The sequence below is a fragment of the Talpa occidentalis genome, unplaced genomic scaffold, assembly GCF_014898055.3.
Source record: "Talpa occidentalis isolate TD23 unplaced genomic scaffold, MPIMG_talOcc4v2.1 talOcc4.6, whole genome shotgun sequence".
Taxonomy (NCBI): domain Eukaryota; kingdom Metazoa; phylum Chordata; class Mammalia; order Eulipotyphla; family Talpidae; genus Talpa; species Talpa occidentalis.
The window spans coordinates 132150191-132172592 of record NW_023604972.1 but is presented as its reverse complement, the minus strand read 5'-3'; the positions used below and the strand labels follow the sequence as shown (position 1 = coordinate 132172592).

General features: G+C 44.6%; 1 protein-coding gene across 2 annotated transcripts in view; it reads right to left on the bottom strand.

Annotated features, from left to right (window-relative positions):
* MYO10 (myosin X) overlaps nt 1-22402 on the bottom strand; it is a 192320-nt gene that overhangs the window by 54470 nt on the left and 115448 nt on the right. For both annotated transcript variants that reach the window (XM_037529096.2, XM_037529095.2), the window contains exons 10-19: nt 21691-21820; nt 20301-20419; nt 19040-19186; nt 18739-18839; nt 18567-18633; nt 17646-17738; nt 17164-17232; nt 16896-16978; nt 14100-14208; nt 12841-12921 (exon numbers count right to left, since the gene is read on the bottom strand). In XM_037529096.2, the coding sequence (XP_037384993.1) occupies nt 12841-12921; nt 14100-14208; nt 16896-16978; nt 17164-17232; nt 17646-17738; nt 18567-18633; nt 18739-18839; nt 19040-19186; nt 20301-20419; nt 21691-21820 (999 nt within the window). The remainder of the gene's footprint in view (nt 1-12840; nt 12922-14099; nt 14209-16895; nt 16979-17163; nt 17233-17645; nt 17739-18566; nt 18634-18738; nt 18840-19039; nt 19187-20300; nt 20420-21690; nt 21821-22402) is intronic.

Here is a 22402-nt window from a genome sequence, read left to right as displayed (position 1 = left end):
CCCATAGAAACAAAAGCCACCACGAACCCATTAAAGATGCTTTACCTTTAACTCCATCTTGCGGGGTTTATTCCCATAGGTGGCTTAGCAACATCCGTCTTCACCCTCTACTTGTTTTATAATAGCTTCCTTTCAAGCATCCCAGGACAAACACTATCAAGGCAGGCTTAAAGGGGATTCATATGCAAAGCTTGTCCCTGGCGGATGAGCTCAAAAGCTGAAATCTGTTATCTAAACTTGTTATGCATAATCAAACATATGCATATTCTCTTGTCTCTCTAAAGAGACTTTTTAAAAGTTCACTAAATAGTATCTAAAACATTTGTTTTCGGCAAACTGTTCACAATATAAGCTGGAGAAAAGGGAGGAGGAGCTACAACATCTGTAATAGGAACCGAGTGCTTCCTAAGGGGGCCCCAAAGCTACACATTATCCCCCCCTTTAAGAGAAATGCTGACAAATGCAGCTTCTGGCACTCTAGAAGTGCTTCAGTCTTTCAGAGCGGCTGGAAGCAGGGCGGTCATTCAACTGAGAAATTGCACAGCAGAGCAATTACGTCACCAGGCTGATAACAGGGTGCCCACCCCCATTTAAAATTTTCTATTACTACTTGCTAGAAAAAGAAACAATAACATGTTTCACTTACTGACTCAATACAGCAGGAAAATGCTAAATCTTGTGCAATTCTCTATTTTCACTATTTATATAGAACACAATCTTTGAAGCCTGAACCAGCATAATAATGAAAATTAAACTGCACCTACATCCCATTTTTGCACCTCGTGCAAAGGAAAAATGAGACTAAAATCCAAAAACGAATTGGCACTGACCCCTTAACCCAGTAATTTTTAACCAGAGGCAACTTTGTAAATTTCTGCAGACATCTGAAGGCTGGGGCTTACTGGCACCTAGTAAGTGGGAGGCAGGGTGGCTGCTTCCCATTCCAGCATGGAGGCCAGTCCCAACGACAAAGAACTGTCCCGTGCATATGTCAAAGGGTCAAGACTGAAATACTCTACGTAACCTGATAAAGTAAGAAACTGGTGCAGACAACACAGGTGGAAGGGAGCGGATGTGAGATGTGGCCGTGGATGCAGCACCCTCTGAAGAGTCCACCAGCTGAGGCAGACCTGCACAGAACTGGAAACTTCAGAGAACTAGGAAAAAGGTAGGTTACAGAATCAGAGGATGAGACCAAAGCCTCGAGGAGGGCTTGGGCTGGAAAAACAAGGGCCAGGAGTACTCACCTAGGCTGCGAGCTGAAGGAGAGCAGCAAGCCTGTCTTTGGGGGAAGGCAGGTAAGGAGGTGAGGCCAAGCCTAAGTCTAGGGAACCAGTCCAGAGCTAGGGGGGAGGGGAGAGGCTGGGTCAGAGAGGTGCCAGGAAGGAGGCGGTGACTGGTGATGTCACAGGCCTGGGGGAGGGGGTGGAGGCTAGGAGGGCAGGGCAAAGAAAACAGAACCTGTGAGTTTTTGCCAGAAGGGTGGCTGGGGCAGCTTTGGTGGCATAGCATTAGATAAGAAAACAGGTCTGGACTCTTGAAAATGTGAAAAGTAGACAACTCAAGGGGGTAGGCCCAGTGAACCTTTTTTTTTAATATATACACATGTAGGTACATGTATTTATATGTTTAACTGAAAAAAGAGGGTGAGCAAGGATATGGAATTTGGGAAGAAGGAACTCTTGACAACATGAGAGGAAAACTGTTGGAATATGGTCCCAGGGAGGCAAGAAAAAGTTAAAAAAAAAAAAAAAGGATAATGAGATTGTGCTTCAAAAAGCCTGTAATAATTTAATGTCCCCAGCTGCAAATGTCACTATGTTAAGTTCTATTTCTTTCATTATATTTTCAAGGTTGTCAGTTTACTTTTCCATTTGTATCTCACCTCTTGCAAATTTCTTATTCATTCTTTTGCTCATTTTCCTGCCAAAATGTTTGCTATTTTCTTATTCATTTGTAAGAGTTCTTTACATATTAAAGCTACAAATCCATTGTTACACATTATACACACTTTTTCCTGTCTGCTGTTGGCTACAAGTGTATGAATACATCAAAGTCATAACCCTGAGCGTATTTTGCTTTAAGCAATAAAACTTATTTATCTTAGGGGAACAGTCTTGAATGTGAATAGGTATTTATGCACACAAGGAATTAGTAGCATTGTTTACAACATAAAAGGAAAAAAATCCAGTAATAGAAATTTGACTTAAAGTATAGTCACTGATATAATTCTATACAGTCATGAAAAAGAGCACAGGAATGTTTTAAGATGTTAAGTTTGAAAAATAGGTTGCAAAATTAAGATAGACTGAATAACCCCAGTTTAAGAAGTATATAGGCAAGCACACATATACACAATTGTCCTGGGTAGCAAAATTATAGGTAATGGTGATGTTAAGGTTTTTAATATTCTATTTATTTTTCTAAATATTTTATAATTAACAAGTATTGGGGAGGGGTGAGGGCAAAACTCAATAACTACTGAGGTGGTATTTTTCTTATTGTTATTATACATTATAGCAGTATTTTGAATATCAGGGAAACACCCCAGGGTCAAAGGTGAACACAAGGAAAATCAAAGAAAAGGTGGAGATGACCCGTCTCCATGGCTGTGAGCAAATCCAGGGGTACCCATTTAGAACCCCAGTACCACATGCACCCTCCACCCCTAATCTACCCTCTGGTGTCCTGTCTCAAACCCAGCCCCTTTGCTCCAGAGCTATGGAGAAGAATCAGCACTTCTGGAAATCAGTCCTTTGAACAGCTGCTGGGTGAGCAGTGGCAAGTCGGAGAACAAAGTCACTAAGAGAAGTCACCCATTTAGAGAGCTGCCTGTGAAAATGCTAATTTGGGGCCACTTATGCTAGGAGACACCCCCTCCCCCACTGTCTGCATAAGACAGACGAGATCGGGACTGGATGGGCTGGAATGTTGCCTTGTGGCACCGCGCTCCCGACTGGAGCCACTCACCAAGTGCATCAGAATGGACCTGGCAAAACTGCTAGCTGGAGGCTGCAGTGGGGGTGAGGGGGACGGGGGGGGGGGGTTGGGGGGGCTGTGCTCCCCAGCTGCTGGGCACAAAGGGAGAAGTTTACCCCTCTGGGCAGCTGGCACCTACCAGACGAGAAGTGGCATGGCAGACTGGGGAAGGGGTGTCTCTAACTGCAGTCTCCCCAAACACAACCTTTAATGGGCTCTGGGACTCATCACAGAAATAGTTCTATATTCCCTCACTCAAGCCCTCTCACAAATACGCAAATATTCAAATGACAATGGGCTTCTGGAACCACATAGTTGAACTACACCGAAAAGCAGGTGGGAAAATCCAAGAAAGTCAACCAACCCTAAGAGGCAGAAACTGGTGGTGCTTTCCCAGACCTTTTAACACTCCATACCTTTCTCTTAAGCTGGTAATTAATTTCAGGTTAATTACTGTGCAGACAAGAAAAAACTGGTGGTAACATTTGGTTTCCACTTAGCACTAGAGACTTATTTCAAGGAAGATCGGTTCAGCTAAAGTGTCAGCCGCATTATTATTCATTCCTTTTAAATGTAACTCAATTTCATATGAAAGACCACGTTCCTCATTTAAAACTCTCAATCCCTCCAAGGGCACTTTTAGCAATTGAATAGCAATCAACAGAACACATTCATAGGTCGGTGGAGGCTAGAGATTAGCATTTCAGTCCTTTATTATGCCCTTTTCCTGGGATGGGGGTGGGACATCTACTTCTGGGAATAAGAGAATCTCAACAAAAAGTGCCTCGTCAGGTTTCTCCAGGCAGGTTGCAAAATTGTGGCAAGTGTATGCTTGCTTGAGACAAGTGCAGAATATTCCACAGATGACCACTCAACGCCTAGAAGTCTGACATCCGTATACTTGCGTACAAACCAGTTTATAATACAACTAATAAAGGAATAACAATTTTTGTGCAGATTTCTTTACGGGCTCATACAAAGCCCAAGGCACGGAGGAGCCACAAAAAACAAGAGCATAAGCTTCTAGAGAGAGATTCTTTGCAATACCAAATTCAAACAAAAGAAACCGCGACCAGAATCTAACACTGGAAATGATTTTCCTTAGAAGAGGAGAATTTCATAGCAAAAAGCGATCACATTATCTGAGAAGCGGGTCATGGCCTTCGTTTTCACAAAGCATTTGTCTTCCAACTTGTCCAAGCAATCAAAACTGTACCCATCTGTTTTGAAATGAACCATTTCTGGCGCTTAGAAGCAAAACCTGTTACTCTCAGGCTTAAAAAAAAGTTCCCCTGCAAAATTCTGCAATCGCTCCAAAGAACATGAAACTTTCAAGCAGTGCAAAGAAAGAGAAAAAATCCTACCTTGGATTTCTTTTCCCCCTTCAGTTTTTGTCCGCTGTAAATGTCTGCATCGTTAGCAGTCCAGCTACGAGCATCTGAAGCCACAGACACAAAAACGAGCTTTCTTCGCCTGGCTGGGGTTCCCAGCCTTTTATGTGGTGTCTCGGGCTCTGCTTGCTTAATTCATTCCTCATTCTACTGAAAGCCAGTCCAGTCTGGTGAGGCTGGCGGGATAGCAATTGCTGAAGATACTGGGCTGCAGGCATCAGCTACCACCTTATTAAGGCACCCCTAAAACTATGAAGAGACATTTTAAAGCCCAAAGACTGTTGATTTAAAAAAAATGAACTGTTATTTTTTTTTTTTAAAAAATGCCCCAGGGCAAAATGAAGCCATTTAATTGTGACCTTGGAAAGTCTGGCCTGGGAACAGCACTCTCCACTTGGGCTGAGCTCCATTGAGGGCTATTTATCCCAGTCTTTACTTAGCACTACTGAATAGTTGCCATGACAACTTGGTAAACAGGATTCAAGTGACCACGGAGGGGTTCACTGGGATTGTTTTGCTTAGGGAGAAGAATGGTGGCTTCAATGCTTCCTTTAACTACAATTTCCTGGGGAGGCAGAGCTCCTTTTCACATGTCCCCTGCAGGTGATGTCCTCAAAAGTGAAAGATGCTGCAGGCACCGGGCGCTCGTTCCAGGGGAAGAGGCAGCAGGAGGGGCCGGCAGAGAGACCAAAGGGTGCAGAAAGTTCCTGCATGCCAGGTGGGCATTATCCTTTAGTAATTAGAGGAAATGGAACCTTCTCAAATGTCAGTATGACAGATTGTTGGAAGTCAAGGTGGCTGGTAATTAGTTGTAAAAAGTGTATCATGTTTTATTGAGGTAACCGTAGATAATTTTGGGGTGTACGATCATACCTCTTCAGGTACATATTGCCACACTACACCCAACCACCAAGGCACCCCAAACCTTCCAAGATAGTCTCTTGGGCTCCTCTGCCCTTTGCTTTTCACTCATCACCCTCCCACTCTGGCAGCCACAATTCTACAGTCAAATTTCTAGTGTTTGTTTTTGGTTTGGTTTTGTCTGTTCCTTTGTTTCTCTATACATGAGTGGAACCATCTGGTATTTGTCTTCTTCCTTCTGACTTATTTCACTGAGCATAATTCGCTCCAGTTCCATCTAAGTTGTCACAAATGGCAGGATTTCATCTTTTTGACAGTTGGGTAGTATTCCATTGTGTACGGATACCACAATTCTCTACCCATCCACCTGTCCTTGAACACTGATGCTGTTTCCACACCATGGCTGTTGTGAATAGTGCTGCAGTGAACACGGGGTGCATGTGTCTCCCTGAATTACAATCAAGTAGTTCTAAAAAATCCTAGCTCCCTGGTCTCCTGCTGTTGGCTGTCTCATTTTCCCACTTACTCTCTTCATAAAACACTTTCCTATTTACCCTGTGCAACAGAAAGGTCATTCTTATTGCCTCCTCCTTTGGCCAGGCCATCAGAAACTATGTTATTTTAATAGACTACTACTTGGGAAAAATGTTCATCTCCTTGTGAACAGGTCAGAACCGTTGGTATCCAGACACACCACGGCAGGCAGCATCTGTCAAAACTCAACGCGGCAAATGGTACAGTGAAGCTTAACTTAGGGCTTTGACATTAATGTGTCCATATTGGTTCACTGGTGAAAACTACGCCACACACATGCAAAGTGTTAATAACAGGAGAAATTGTGTGTGTGTGTGAAGTGTGTGGTGTATGTGTGATGTGTGATAATGGGAATCTGTCCCATAAGTTCAAATTTTCTGCTAATTTAAAGGTCTGAAATAAAGGACTAATTTTAAAAATGGATATAAAAATCATTTAATAGTGTCAGACTTGAGATAATTTCTCCAAAGCAAATAGGTGTGACAACTTGACAGTTTTGTGATTTACAACCAAACTCCAAAAAGAAAAGGCTCCCCAACAGTCTTAGACTTTCCCACCATTTCAATAACTTTTTAAAAAAGATTTATTTTATTTGTTTATGCATACAAGAGGTGGGGTGTAGGCTGGAGGTTCAGGGGGTGAGAGGATTCACCGGAGACAAAGTGGGGAGCAGAACACGCAGGTCTACTGAAATACACTGCTGAGGGGAGCAGCGGGCAAGACAGGAGAGGTCTGCTGCGCCATGTGGGTAGCTCCCTGGCTGGGGTTCGAACTCGTGCTGCAGAGGCTGCTGATAGCTTCATAGTGCTGAGACTTAAACCCTTGCGCCACCAGGGAGGCCTGAGTTCAGTATGAGTTAATGTATGAGGGTGAAGCTGTAAAAACGGGGTGCACATTCCCCAGGGCACAGTACTGTCAAGTGCAGCTGTTACACACCCACGTCACCTCAGTGATGGCTACCGCAGCCCCTGAGCGGGAGCCGTCATCTAAACCTGTGAGCGAGCAGGAAGGCATCACATAGCGCTGCCTGGGGACAGAGTCTGGACAGAAACCTGGCGCACACCTTTGCTTTCTTTCTATTTTGGGTTACTGCTTTCTGGGCTCTGCCCCGACACCCCTCTGTCTCCTCACCCTCGGATGCACCTGACCTGGGCCGCCCCTGGGCACTCTGCTGTCCCGGGGGCAGAGCCTCCTGCACCCTTGGTGTGGGGCACAGATGAAGGGCCTAGGCACCCCTCTGGCTCTGCAGGCAACCCCAGAGGGAGATAGGAGAGCGGCTGGGGCAGGGTAGACTCAGCTGCGGGGAGCCATCCCCGGGTAGGAGCAGGAGAAATAAACACAAAGGAGGTGAACACGTCGGTCATAAGGCAAGTGGCACCAGCCCGTGTACCTACCCAGCCCCGCGGTCTGCAGTGTAACGTGCTGATGAGGTGCTTGAATAAAAACTCTGAGATCAAATCCTGCACAGGAGGCTGCTGACTGGAGCAGGGAGAGGTGTGCTTACGGGCATTGCAAGTATTTGACAAACAGAGGAAGCAACAAGTGACATTTCACCTGATGCTCACATGACCAGATGAAGACCAGAGAATGAAGATGCAGCAGCATAAATCCCCTGTGTGACATCCATTCATTCACGCATTCACGCGGCCTGGGGAAAGAAAGGCCCACAGGCCATCACGCTGCACAGAGCTCTCACTTCACTGTGGCCGCCTGGGTCTCAGGCATCATTAAAATGAGGGGCCTGGCTGGACCCAGCGGTGGACTGTGACACCCGGTGCAGGCCATCAGCACCTATTCACTTGCAAAGTGTGAGACACCCACAGGAGATGGTTATTGCATCCGAGACACCTGTGCTTCTGTAACAGGGTGGTCCCCAGGAAAGGGGGAGGTTCCCTGCCCCACCCAAGGGAGGGTGGAGCTGAGCAGGAAGAGGAGAAGCTGAAGAAGAGACTGAGGAAGGAAGGAAGCAGGATGGAGCCAGGAGACCTGGAGGAGGCGCATGGAGCCTAGAGACACGTGAAGAAACTGCGCTTGTCTTTTGGTCGTGGACGGGGTGACACAGATGTGGGTGAGACCCATGGGGAGGTGACCATGGCAGCTTTTATCTTGATGTTGATTTTGCTCTTTTCCTTCCGGGCATGTCTGGTTGTTTCTGACCCTTTTCTGTGGGTCCCCACTGGAAGATGCTTTAGACTTGTGGCAGGCTTTGGGGCTTTGCTCTGGGCCAATCCCATTTGGATGGACTTTTACCCACGAGGGGACGGGTAACTCTGGATGCTTCATTTAGAAACTAGACTCTTTGCCTTACCTGTATTGTTTCCTAGTTTTATTAAAGTTCCTTCCCATTAAAGTCTCCTATGTTTTGTGTTGATGCGGCGGATGGCAGAACCCATGTAGAATAGGCAGGTTTGCGGGGTTTGGGCTGCCCCTCTCCCTGTCCTATAACACTTCGAGGCCACCATCATTGGGCCGACCCTATGGCCCTGGCTTCCATCTCCTGCATCATGTCCATTTTCTGGCAATGATGGCCGAGGTCCCTCTCACAGACCTCATAGCGTCCCTCCTCTGGACCTGGCCTCCAGCCTTGCCTCAGCAGGACATGCATCTCCTCAGTTCCTCACTCTTCCCTTAGCTAAACCTTTCTCCAGTACCCACCTGTGCTAGATGTTTCCTTCACCAGCCAACTCAGGAGACCCAAGTCCTGCCTTTTGGAGAAGACACTGTTTTTGAGCGTATCGTTATGTGAGGTTGAACACTTGAAGATGAAGCTGCAGGTATCAAGGATTTTCCAGAACCCTTGGCTCCTTACCTCAAGCCCACGGCAGGGTGGGGGTTGGGGGGAAGCATGAGGTGAGTCAGGTCGGTCAAGAAACAGCCTTGACTGCTTCTGCAGAAGTGTGACCAGCCTCACGCTGGGGGCTGGGAACCACAGACAACTAATTCTCACACTCAGAAGATTTTTCTGATATTTATCAATCCCTTCCCTTTTTAAATTCTGTCCTGTAGCTCCTCAGGGTTTTTCTGAGGAATGTTAATGACAGACTTTTCTGACTAGAACTTATTTGCTTAAAATATCACATGTGGAGAGAAGGGAGCTCAGAGGCGTGGGACACCCTTGGGGAGAAATTCTGAGGAGGGAAGGCAGGTTTTCTTTGATAGAGAAATCTCCTGAGGTTGGTTTGGGCACTTTTGAGAGAAGAAACGGCTGCCTAGATAAACCACAATAGAGAAAAACTAGCAGGCCACATCACCGGCCAAAAATCCTCGAACACAAAAAATCTGCTCTTGGTAACCTCTGAAAATTTCTGAGCTTAGTGAGGGATTAAAACCTATCAACAGGTATAGTTACCTAACTCACTCTATAACATAGCACCAGCAGCAGCAGTTCCCACCAGAGAAAGTCTCTTATACAACACCCAAGATTAGCTACAAGTTATTTATAACAAAGGGAAAAGTTCATATATTATCAGTTGAATTGTTGCAGCTTTTTAGTTATATTCTCTTGGGTTGCACCTGCTTCTCAGAGCAACACACAAAAGTCCTAAATAATAAAACCCTGCAATACTCCCCACAACGGACCTTTAGATTCTTTAGGCCCAAGTACCCATTCTGAGCTCCAAACACTTGCTAGGGAGGGAGTCCATCTGCCTCACGGGACTCACCAGGCCATGCGGGAGACTGGGATCAGGCCCTTAAAGCACAAAAGCAGCTACTTTGCTTTTCTCTAAGGCCACAGACTTTGCAGCTGCTGTTTTTACTCCTTTTCAGCCACAGAACTTGCCAAACAAACAAACTCTAGAGTCTGCCAAAGTCCATGATCCACCTTCTGGAACAATTCTCAGAATCCCTTCAAACACGCCTGTATGAACACAGCTTCTCATGTCTCCCTGATGCACAGCAGGCTTGACCAGAGTGTGAGGGGGTCAGTCTCATCCCTGCAAGTCAGAAATTCCTCTCCTCTGGGACAAAGGAACGCAAGACATTCCCCTCCAAATTTCTAGAAACATCTATCTTTGGACAAGAGCAAACTTAGAAGAAACTCCAAATGAAGATTGTTCACATAATTTACTATGATCATCAGTGAGGATCTAATATATTTTTTTTTTTTAAATAGAGGCATGTTTTATTTATTTATTTGTTTGTTTGTTTCTTTGTTTATACATGCACTGGGTACAGTCAGAAGCGCGGGAAGGTGAGAGAATTCACCAGAGCCAGAGCGGGGAGCAGAGCAGGCAGAAGGACCAAAGTACACTGCTGAGGGGAGCAGCGGGCGGCAGGAGAGGTCTGGGCGCCATGTGGGACCCTCCTCCAGTGGCCGGGGAGCAGCTGGGGATCGAACCAGCGCCGCAGAGGTCGCCGGCAGCTTCGCAACCCAGTGCTCAACCGCTGCGCCACCGGGGAGGCCCGGATCTAATATATTTTGAATGGTGCCAAAGGAAAGCTAGGCAAGTCATAACTTAATATTTTCATATTCTAATTAGCATCTTCACATTTAGGAGCACACACGTCAGACTTCAGGCAAATCGGTTCTCATGCCTGTGCTTTTGCTTTCCAGGTGCCTCCAAGAAGATTCCAACACAATTTCCCAAAGTCTTCTACAGCTAGTCCCTTACTGAGTATTACTTAGTGCCAGCCACAGTTCGGGGGATGGGCCAATGCAATGGAAATGTGAAGTTGGGGCCTCCCCTGGTGGCGCAGCGGTTGAGCGCTGGGCTGCGGAGCTGCCTGCAGCCTCTGCAGCACTGGTTCGATCCCAGGCCGGCCGCCGGCGAGGGTCCCACATGGTACACAGACCTCTCCTGCCGCCTGCTGCTCCCTTCGACAGTGTATTTAGTCACTCTGTCTGTTCTGTTCCCCACTCTGGCTCTGGTGAATTCTCTCACCCTCCCGCGCTTCTGACTGTACCCAGTGCTTGTATAAATAAATAAATAAATGAATAAATGGATGAATGAATGAATGAATAAATAAATAAATCTTAAAAAAAAAAAAAAAGAAATGTGAAGTTGGGTTGGTACATTTTTAAAAATGCAGAAGCCCAAGCAATTAGGCACAATCACACCTCAGCAAGGAAAATGCCAGGAAGGGGTAATTTAATTCTTTAATATTCTGGCTGTTGATATGATAGGCAGTCCTAATTTCAAAAGCTATGATAGCATAAAGGAAAAAATAACTCTATGCCACCTACGAAAACAAAAACACGGGGACAGGGTTTTTCAAGTTTACATTTCTATCCCTAAAAGACCAATTGAAGAGATAAATGCACCCCCATGTTTACTGGCTATCTACAATAGCCAAGAACTGCAAATAACCAAAGTGCCCATGAACTGATGAATGGATGAAAGAGCTGCGGTGTACGTACACAAAATGGAGTACTATTCAACTATAAAAAAGATGAAACCCCGTCATTTGCAACAAGATGGGTGGACCTAGTCCTAGAGGTGAAATAAATGAAGTACGTGATATTATGCTTAGCCAAATCAGAGAAAGACAAAATCCATAAGATTTCTCTCACGTGGGATTTAGGGAAAACAGAAAAACAAAAACAAAATTTTGGGCTATGAGACCATTTAGTGGTTCCCACAGGGAAGGAAGACAGATGAGTAAATGGGGAAGAACAAGGGCACGAGGAGGGATGGGATTGGACTTTTGTGGTGACCTTGGTGTAGTCCCTACAAGCTGATTCTTAACAACAAACACCTGCGTCTTACATACTAGTATAATGCAATATAATGTCAATAAAAAGTAAAATTTCTTTTTTTAACCCCTGTGCCACCAGGGAGGCCCAAGGTAAAATTTCTATCCTTATGAGAGCACTGGCTGGTGGGGTGCCCAGCTGATTAAGATGGCACTGTAGAAAAACTGCCTCAGTCCATTATAAACCATGAAGAGAGGAAGAAAGACCTCAATTAAATGCTCACTTGCATAAGCAGTAAGGCGCAGTCCAAGACCCAGCACTTGAAATCGGGAAACAACTTGCACGTTTGAAGGATGAAATAATGGTATTACGATCCCTGTTGCAAAAGAGGAAAGGACCCTGGCAGAGTTTCAAGTGTAGTGTCGTATAGACCAAAAACATGAGCCCACCCACATAGCATAGAGACTGGAACACACGCCAGTGGATGTGCGTGCTGTCACTTTAACTAGTCTTTTTTTTTTTTTAGATCTATTTATTTATGCATACAAGAACCAGGGTGTAGGTCAGAGATGCAGGGGGTGGGAGGATTCACCAGAGACAGAGTGGGAAGCAGAACAGGCAGATCTGCTGAGATACACTGCTGAGGGGAGCAGCGGGCGAGACAGGTCTGCTGCGCCATGTGGGTCACCGCTTTGGCTGGGGATCGAGCTTGTGCTGCAGTGGTTGCAGATAGCTTCACAGTGCTATGCTTAACCCCTTGCGCCACCAGGGAGGCCCCCTCTTAACAATACTTTAAAGCAACTTGCCCATGTAGCCTTGGACTCAGCAATGGTGTCCGGCTCATATTCAATTTAATTGGTTTAAACAGCTCGTGCTTTCTCAGGGGGCACCATCTGGCATCAGGACGTGGCATTAAAAGCAAAAATCACAGAACCCAGAAACACAGCCCAGGAACACACAACTCTCACGAGTCTTCTAACTAGTCACAACCATCACGTTAAGGTATTTGGCCTTACCACATAGAAAACAGACTTTTCAACACATTTACCATAAAGCAAAAGAAAGCAAAAAATTCAACCACAGGAAAATACGTGCTATTTATTCTAAAAAGGTTTATAATACTCTGGTGCTTACCCAAGTATTTTGAACTGAATGCTTAAAAACAAACAAACAAACAAAAACAAAAAAAGCAATGGTTTGACGGTAGGTACTGCCTTTTAAATTAGATTTCTTGAAAGTTTAATGAATCATTCAAACCGAGAGAAGCAGGCCCCAGAGATAAAGAGAATTTTCCACTTGATGATGGGTTATAATGACGTTACGCACACACCTAGCCATCCATAATGAAAGGACTTGGGAGAAACTAAATCAGTGAGTAACCACTCCAGGAGGTGGTGACCTTAAAGACACAATCTCAGTCTAGAATTCTGTAAATCTTACCTTTTGCATATTTGGCTTGATACAGCGAACAAAGAAAGGATTAGAGGAGCTTAGCGTGGCCATTAAGGAATGCAGCGAGTCCTATGGGAGAGAAGAAAGTACGTGTTGATTTAGCCTCCTAGCAATTGCTGGGCGCCCTCAGCGCCTCTCAGAAACCACAATTTGAAACAACATAATCATTGGAATAAGAGTAATTTCTAGTTTTGATTATGTCATTCTAATACACAGCAAAGAGTACAATTCATGGTCTTGGAATTATTTCCAATATACAAAATTCTTATCACTTCCTTGAAATAATACTGTTTGAAAAAAATCTGCCAATAAAAAAAAAAATAAGTAACTGTGTGGGCTTTTCCAAAATTTAATATAAAAAATTTGAGATGTAGTCACTGTAGTTATTATTCCTACTAACTTATTATTTCTATCAAAATGACAGCCTCTCCCAACACTCCCAGGGTTTTTGACCCATACATAATCTTCACTTCCTTGGTCAAATAACCAGGCAGGGCAATCTTCTGTAATTCTGCTTTCTTTTTGAGGAGTTTTTCATTGGGAAGAATTTTTGGCATTTGCAGAAGCAGAGGTGCATGTAATGATGGGTCATCGGCTGCAGCACATGGCTAATCTCAGCTCACCTGCCCATCTCTGTCATGCACACCTCCCCCTTGCAGAAAAGCAATCCCAGACACTGTATCACTGCAGCCCTCAGTATTTCAGCACGCGTTATAAGAACACACATATGCAACTAGAATACCATCACGTCTAAAAACAGTTAATATGAATTCCTTAATACCAGTATTCAAATATACAACAGTCTCAAGTTTCCTATTAAAATACTCAACTGTCTTAAATATCATAATTATTTTAAGGTTTATTTTATTTATTTATGCATACAAGAACTGGGGTGTGGGCCAGAGTTGCAGAGGTGAGAGGATTCACCAGAGACAGAGTGGGGAGCAGTAACAGGCAGATCTACTGAAATACACTGCTGAGGGGAGCAGCAGGGAGACAGAAGAGGTCTGCTGCGCCCTGTGGGTCAGTCAGCTCCCTGGCCAGGGAATGAACTCAGGCAGCAGCGGTGATAGCGCTGAGACTTAACTCCTAGGCCACCAGGAAGGCCCCTAAAACTGTCTGATTTAAACAGATGATATAAATGATAAAAATAAATACTCATAGACTTCACATACACCCAATTCCAATTTTCAATTCTTAAAGTCCCGGTGACGACTGACTTGTCAGCAGCAGCAGCACAGACTGACCTTGAATTGGGAGCTGACCGTGGGCCTCCGGTGTTTGCTTCCGCATTTCAGGGTGTCTTGGTTATTGCGGCTTGAAACGTGTTCAAATAGGTCATAGATAAAGTCGAATCTGTGCGGGCAGAGAGCAGGAGGACCGTGAGGAGCACACACCTAATTATTAGGAGGTGGATGACTGTAATTATAATGCATTTTCCCACTGAAAGTAACGTGAAGGCCAAGCCGAGCTAAGACGGCTTCCAGAGATCTCGAACCAGTCATGGCTAAAGAGTGCTTAGACACTGGCCAACACCTGGTGCCCCTGGAGCCCTGGAGTCTTGCAGGAGGGAGGCGGATTGGATGAAAGTGGCTTAGATGACTTAGTGCCACTAAGGAACACCGAGCAGGTTTCTGAAGCCTCAATCCACGCCTGTGTAAGGAAAAAGTTTCTTCTCCGAATCTCACAACATCTGGAGGATCCAACCAGATGACACCTGGAAAGGTGCTACCTCGAGTAAGGCAGAGGGTTCAAATCCTGCCTCCAGGGTGGGGCTGGGAAGGGAGATGCGATTATGAAACTGCTTGTTCAATACTGTCCTTTTTAGGAACATTTCCGCCTGAGCTATTTCACCTGTTTTAAAATCCTTCCCTTTCAGGGAGAAAATGTGACACTTGTGCAAAAGCTGGTAATAAATTCCTGCCCACCCCCCCACCTCTTCTGCCCCCTTTAATGTTTAAAATGACAAATCTAGGGATTAAGGCTGAATTTTCATTTTGCCTTGTTTTTAATGAACATTTGTCTTTCAGACTAGGATTATGTGATGTTTACATGGCAAAGACAAAACATGATTTTGTGCAAAACTACTGCAGGCAAAATACAACACTTCTTGGATGGGGACACACACATATACTCCTGCCTCTGGCACTTCCCAGCTGTCGGATGTAGATAAGACAATCCACTTCCTTTAGGCCTCATTTTTCCACCCGGAAAATGGGGGTAATTTTAGAACTGACCTTTTAATGCTGGGGTGAGAATAAAATGAGGAAATACACAAAAGGCTGAGTGTGGTGCCTGGCACTTCCTAAGTGTGGATGTTGGCTGGCCTTGCTGCAGCTATTAACATTTCTATAAAATCCATCGCCACTACTAATAAAGTCAAGTCTTCTCAGTAACTTCTTCTATCATCCTTGCATGATTGGTGGTCCTGGCTGGAAAGTGGGCTTTGGGGGCTTGGCTGTGAGCGCATCTGCACCCCAGGGTGGCAATGTCACTTCCCATGTAGTTACCCCAACACTTTTTTGATTGCTATTTAATTCCCAACCTTTGAAGTTGAGCCTTTCAGAGAAAGGCTTTGATTCCATGAAACTGTCACAGAAATTTGAGGTGAGACAGCACAGCAGGCAAGCAGCCCAAGCCCCTGCCTGCCCCAGACACCAGCAGTGGGGACAGTTAAGTTCACGGTCCCGAAACATGCAGCATCATGCAGCGACCAGCCCCCGCCTGTCAGCTTTCCAGAAAAATTCACCTGCTTAATGGAGACGCTGCTTTTACTTAAATGTACCACTTTGATAAATAAGAGGCTGCTTTGATAGACAGCAAGCTATGGTATTTTTAGAACTCTGTCATTTTCACAGGTCTGAAAACTCTTCTAAAAATAAAAATAGCTGAAAATGTTGTAAATAGGGAAACAAGTTGAAAGCTTGAACACATCCAATTCTGAGCTTCTCAGCTAACACTCTGGATGGGCCCCCTCTGCAACCCGGTTCAGTTATCTATGGGACAGGCTGGCCATCCACGGTGCACATCTCTATGAGGATTACAGCTTTTTTTTTTTTAAAAAAAAAAAAAAGATTTATTTTCATTTGCGCATACAAGAACTGGGTTACAGGCCAGAGGTGCTTGGGTAAGAGGATTCACCAGGGACAGAGTGGGGAGCAGAACAGGCAGATCGACTGAAAGACACTGCTGAGGGGAGCAGCGGGAGAGACAGGAGAGGCCTGCTGCACCATGTAGGTTAGCTCCCCAGCCGGGGATCGAACTCATGCTGCAGTGGCTACCAAGGAGGTCCCTGAGGATTACCACTTTTTAGTGAGTGGCTATCTGCTTTCCCTGGACAGTAAATATTTGTTTCTGTTCTAGTTCATGCTGAATCTGACAGTCATTGAAAGCTTACGGTTACTTTTCTCTCAAGACTCTCCTGGTTTAACTTATACAAATAACTAAGCTAATCATTAAAAGTTTCTGCATGTTTTCCTTAACTATTGATTTCATTGTGTGAATTTACAACTCATGAATGAATAAATGGAGTGGTAATTAATTTATAAGTCTGGCTAAATTGATACTTATTTTTCATGACATCCTTTGCACTAACTGTGATGTTCTGGTCCTATAAAACTAAGGCTGAGATCAATTGAACAAAGAGCTCTAAGTTTGTTCCAAAGAAATCAGGTCAGACAGGTTAGGAGCATAGGTGCTTGAGCCAAGCAGACCAAATGAGAACGAGGCTCTGTGGCATTCTGGTTACCTGTTGTCAGTTCTTTGGCAAATCATTTAACCACCCCATGTCTTAATTTCTCATCTGTGTTATGGGATTAATAATATCTAATTCCCGGGCTAACTGTTCTTATGTTCCTTATGGAACAGTAGTCATGGCTACTATTATTTCATATGTACACTTTGGGTCACTTTATTGATGAAATACTGGCTAGGAAAAATGATGATAAATCTACTTTTTCCCCCCAAGAACTTGTCCCATATTTGTGAAGTAAAAGCAGTTGCACAAATAATTGGTTTGATGTTTCAGGAAGGACCAGACCCACCGGCTTTCTCTGAGTAAGTTGAGAAGATCGTCTCTAAAGGTATCTCTGTTCTTCTCCAAGATGCCCCGGACATCGTACTGAACCTGTTTTGAACAAATAAAGGAGAAAAGTCGAGTGGATCAACAGTGCTAGTTCAGGGCCGAGCACCTTCTTCTACAAACCAGATCCGTGAAAAGAAGTCATTTCAACATTTAGGGTTGGCTTCTGAAATTACTTCTGTAAATACCAATCAGGCAAATGCCCAAAAGAATCTCAAGTAAGAATTTACCTCTCCAGCGTAGTGTTTCACTCCAAAATTGTTGATTGCAACTCGGGGCTTCACGTAGAAGTGGTTATTCTAAAAACAACAACAGACAAGCGAATGTCTAATTTCAATTACTGACTTCTAGTGACAAACAGAAGAAACTATGACAGAGTGAAAATTTTACAACCCATCCTGTGTCAGGCTTCGGACCCACTCTGTGACGTACTTTATCAAAAACCCGAGCTCCTGTCTATTATCATGACAGCAGATTGAGAAAGTTGCCCACTATATTCACAGATCGTGAATGCGCGTATTCTGAGAAGCTGCCCCAAATCTACCCCTTTGGCTTATTTGTAATTTAGTTCTAGCAATAGGAGAACTTTGGTTTGAGGAAAAATTAAAACGTGGGAGGCACAGTGGGCACGGCCCTGAAGTATCTTGCGTGTCATCTTAATCCACAGATGTGCTATTTAGACATAATTAAGAATTGGCAGGTTTTGACATACAGTGTGTTGATTGTGTAACTTCTCCAATAAGGTGCTGTCTGTGGCTTGAGGAAAATGGCTTTCTTCATTAATCAGGGCTAGGAGGCCAAGTTTCTAGAAAGGGAAAAAAAAGGCTGAATGAATGAAAAATTAAACGTAAGTCCCTGAACTGTTCACAGCTCCTTTTCCTCTCCACTATCACGTGGTTAAAAGTCAGGGATTCTCATTTCTTGGATTGAAAACAATTCAGACATAACTGAACACTGTAAAGAAATCCAACTGATTTAAATTCCATGTACAAATATAAAAACAGGTGGCCTCCCTGGTGGCGCAGGGGTTAAAGTTTCAGCTATCAAGCTATAGGCAGCCACTGCAGGATGAGTTTGATCCCTGACCAGGGAGCTGACCCACTTGGTGCAGCAGACCTCTCCTGTCTCACCCGCTGCTGCCCTCAGCAGTGTATTTCAGTAGATCTGCCTATTCTGCTCCCCACTCTGTCTCTGGTGAATCCTCTCACCCCCCCACACCTCTGGCCTACACCCCAGTTCTTGTATGCGTAAATAAATAAAACTAAATCTTTAAAAAAAAAACCCAAAACAAATATAATAACAACTGAACCCACTGCAACTTTGTGGACAAAACTTATACAACTGGTCAATCCCTGAGGTCCAACAGGCTTTTGATGCTGAATTAAAATCTAAGCCAAGCCCATCTGCGTTGTTGGTTCTCAGGTATTGAGTGCAGTGAGACAATAGGTCTGGACTGGCCAAGTATTTAAATTCAACCTTGCACATTTACATTCACGTTTCCAAATGGTCCATTGTGTTCTAAACATTCACATCTTTGATGTGCGTGCTTGCGCAAGCTATTCCATTCCCATAAATATGAATCAGCCCAGCTGGACACCCTTGGGACTGCTACAATTCTCCGACAATGCATTACCTTCTCGATCAAGTCCAGGCATTCTCCATTGTCTACCCAGTCAATGTCTTCCCACACTAAGCCTTCTCTGTAGAAAGATTTAAAAGCACAAGATAAAGTATAGCTTTACAACTCACCGAGTGTCTGTTTTTTAAAAAAATAAATTTTGAAATGGCATTCTCTGAGTGCTTACCTGCTGTATTCCAGTTGTTCTAAAGAAAAGATATGCTTGTTGAAATATTCCTGAAGTTTCTCATTTGCATAGTTTATATTGAACTGCTCAAAGTGGTTAACCTAAGGGGGACAAAGATTCAACAAGTATCTTTAGTGCCTTCGGTATTCCACAGAAAGAAAAGGCGGGAAAGAAAAATACTTGCAAGACAAAAGAAACGTACCTGCAGAGAAAAAAAAATAACAATTTTCAAGATATTGGTTTAAGACCAGCCAATCAGCAGATAGAGAGAGTTCTTCTGTTCCCCTTGGTGGACACATACCTCAAAGTTTTCAAATCCAAAGATGTCAAGGATGCCGATGGACTTAAAGTCATCTTTGCCTTTGATCCTGCTATTGATCTTCTTAATCACCCACTCAAAGCAGCGAGCATAAAGTGCCATGGCTAAGGAGTCTCTGCTGTCCACTGCCTGCAGGGGAAGGAGGTGTGGTCACTGGTTCCAGTGGACCAAGGACCATCCCGGTACATCAATCCTGTCCCATTGGGGAGGCATACTAAACAGGGAAGCACCTGTGCACCCTATCTTGAGTTAATCAATACAATTCAATAGGAAAATAGGCCAAGGGGAACGATAAACTGGAAGCTCATTTACTTGCTTTCCAGGAGAATTCGCCAAAAATTCCTTTAAATATCAGGCTGCCAAACTCAGTTACATCTCAGGTCATAGGAAAGACTCCGAACTGATATATACAGCTCCACATTCCAGGCTGTCAGGTTTAGAACAGTGATTAAGACCTGGGTTTTTTTCATGATCATCATCTTCTCATCTATTTGTACACATTAAAGTTTTCATCAAAGTACATTCAACATTTTTTTACTTATCCAACAAGAAGCAGATATTTGATGGGCCAAGTGTACATAAATTGTTCAAACAGGAACAGAGGAAAATATATCACTGCATTATTTTAATAATAATAATGACATTGTTAATGTTTATTTAGCTCTTACTCTGTGCCAGTCATTAAGCACTTAGCATATATTGATGATTATCTTTACAAGCAACCTATAATCGTCCTTGTCTTAAGGAAGAGAAACTGAGGCACAGTGAAAACGTTTCCCAAGAACAGATACAAAACGATCCACAACTCTGTCCATTCCCCTCCATGTGGGTATCTTTTCCTGATAACAACCCAACTCATTTCCATGGTTCCTGTATTACTTATCGAATCAAAGCCATGGATCTAGAAGCCCAGAGCATCTTTTAAAACCAGCTCTGAGGCGAGCCTCCCTGGTGGCACAGGGATTAAAGACTGCTATGAAGCTGTCCGCAGCCACTACAGCACGAGTTCAATCCCTGGCTAGGGAGCTGCTCACATGGCACCGCAGACCTCTCCTGACTCGCCCGCTGCTCCCCTCAGCAGTGTATTTCAGTCAGTCTGCCTGTTCTGCTCCCTGCTCTGTCTCTGATGGGTCCTCTCACCCCTGCATCTCTGGTCCACACCCTAGCTCTTATATGCATAAATAAATAAACCTTTTAAAAAAAATCTTAAAAAAAAACCAGCTCTGAGGCCAAGAGAACGTACCTGTTGGACACTGAGTGGCGTGAGGATCTCCTCGCCCCTGAGGAACATGGATCTCTGGGTCAGGGCATCTGTGAGCTGCGTCGGGTCCAGCCCGAGTAACTCTGCAGACCTGCTCAGGGCTGGAAACGGAGACCAAGGATAGTGTGAACACACAGGCCCTCTGAAGGACAGGTCACGGGTGACTGAACACAGTCACACATCCAGCAGAGAACATTCCCGAATCCCTCAGGCAGCATTTGCAGAATACACATTTCATTGTGGATTTATTGTGCTGCTCTCCCTTAAGGAGTCCCAGGTTAGTGGCAGAGAATCTGGTGCTTGGATAGTATGGTTTGAAGACCTCTTGGGGAGACACCCAGGAATTTATCAGAGATTTACAAGGTCACAACCATTTCCAGCAATACTACTAGGATGTTATTTGCTTTCACAGGCTTTCTCTCTCCAGTGTGCAGATTTGCCAGTGGCTACAGGACATGAGGTGCCTCAAGATCTGAGCACAGAAACAAGCAGGGAGCTAGTTGTCCTCCACAGCACAGGGCAAGGACATGGGCCAGGCTGTAGGACATTGCCACTGTTAGGAAACAGTCTTTTGAATAAAAAACGCATTTATTTAAATATGCAATGGGTATGTTATAGCTATTTTGAAATGCATTAACTTAAAAAAAAAAGAGCCTTAGGTTTAATTGCCAATGTGGTATCAACAGATACGAACCACAAACAAAGGCTCTCTGGGGTCTCTGTGTTTTAAGACAATGAAGAGGTGCCGGGACCAGGGCTTCAAAACTCCTGATTGGCCACTCTGGTTCCTCTGGGCCATTTTCGCTTTAATGCTGCAGCTCCAGCCTCCCTGGCCTCGTGGATGGCTGCCACCCGAAGAGCTTTCACAGGAAACCCGTGACCACTGCAGGGACATGCAGCCGGCAGAGCTGGATCCGTGTGGACTCGTCGAGCTGAGCACAGCCCTGAGGACTTCACAACACAGAAGCCGCTACGTCCAGGGCACAGATCACCCCGACGAATGTGCATGGGGAGGGACAGCTGTGAAGTCAGCATTGGATGGGGAGCTGGGGCACCCCCGAGTTAAGTACAAAGAACGAGGGAAGCTGTAGGCCCCGGGTCCTGACCTTCGTATTTCCTCTTACACAGCCTGTCTTCCTCTGCCTAAGCTAAGGACGAGAACACAGCCACCATCCACTCAGCAACAACTTCCCGAACACCCTAAGCCTTTCTTGGCTGACAGTTCACATCAAATATGGTTAAAATTCTGCAGCTCTCATCCAGGGGTCAGAAGTCTTTTTTTTGGTAAAGGGGACAGTTAATACCTTAGGTCAAAGTCACCTAATAGGAATTTTCCAAGGAGGGGTGGGAAGGAGGGTAGGCGCGATCTTACCTGTTTTGAAGGACACCTGAGCCCCACCGGCGGTGATAAACTCTATGTTCCCCAGATGCAGTATTCCAGCAAGCAGCCTCAACACCTCCCGAACCTCCTCCTTGCTGAACTGCATCACCTCCATCGCCGTCTGGAGGAAATGAACAGAGTAAATTTTTAAAAAAAGATTTATTTATTTATTTATTTATGAACACAAGAACTAGGGTGAAGGCAAGAGGTACAGGTTGTGAGAGGTTTCACCAGAGACAGAGTGGGGAGCAGAATAGGCAGATCTACTGAAATCCACTGCTGAGGGGAGCAGCGGGGAGACAGGAGAGGTCTGCTGCGCCATGTGGGTAGCTCCCTGGCCTGGGCTCCAACTCAAGCTGCAGTGGCTGGAGATAGCTTGATAGTGCTGACACTTTAACCCCTGCATCACCAGGGAGGCCCAGAACAGAGCAAATTTTTCAGCTGCTTTTTTTCATACTGAAGAGAAGGAAAAAGGTTCACTAGTCAACAAAATTATTAGCTATTGTTCAAAAGGCAAAGAAACAAACTGATGCATGACCACTCACCTTTAAGTGAAAACTATAGCAAGGACAAGTAGGTGCAACAAAATTCTGTATCAGACATTCTCTAGATAGGAGAGTCTCTTACTGCTTTTATGAAACTGTTGGAAAATCTGAGTGGCTCGGTCTTTCCTAGACATTTATCAAGTCTCTATTTTTAACTT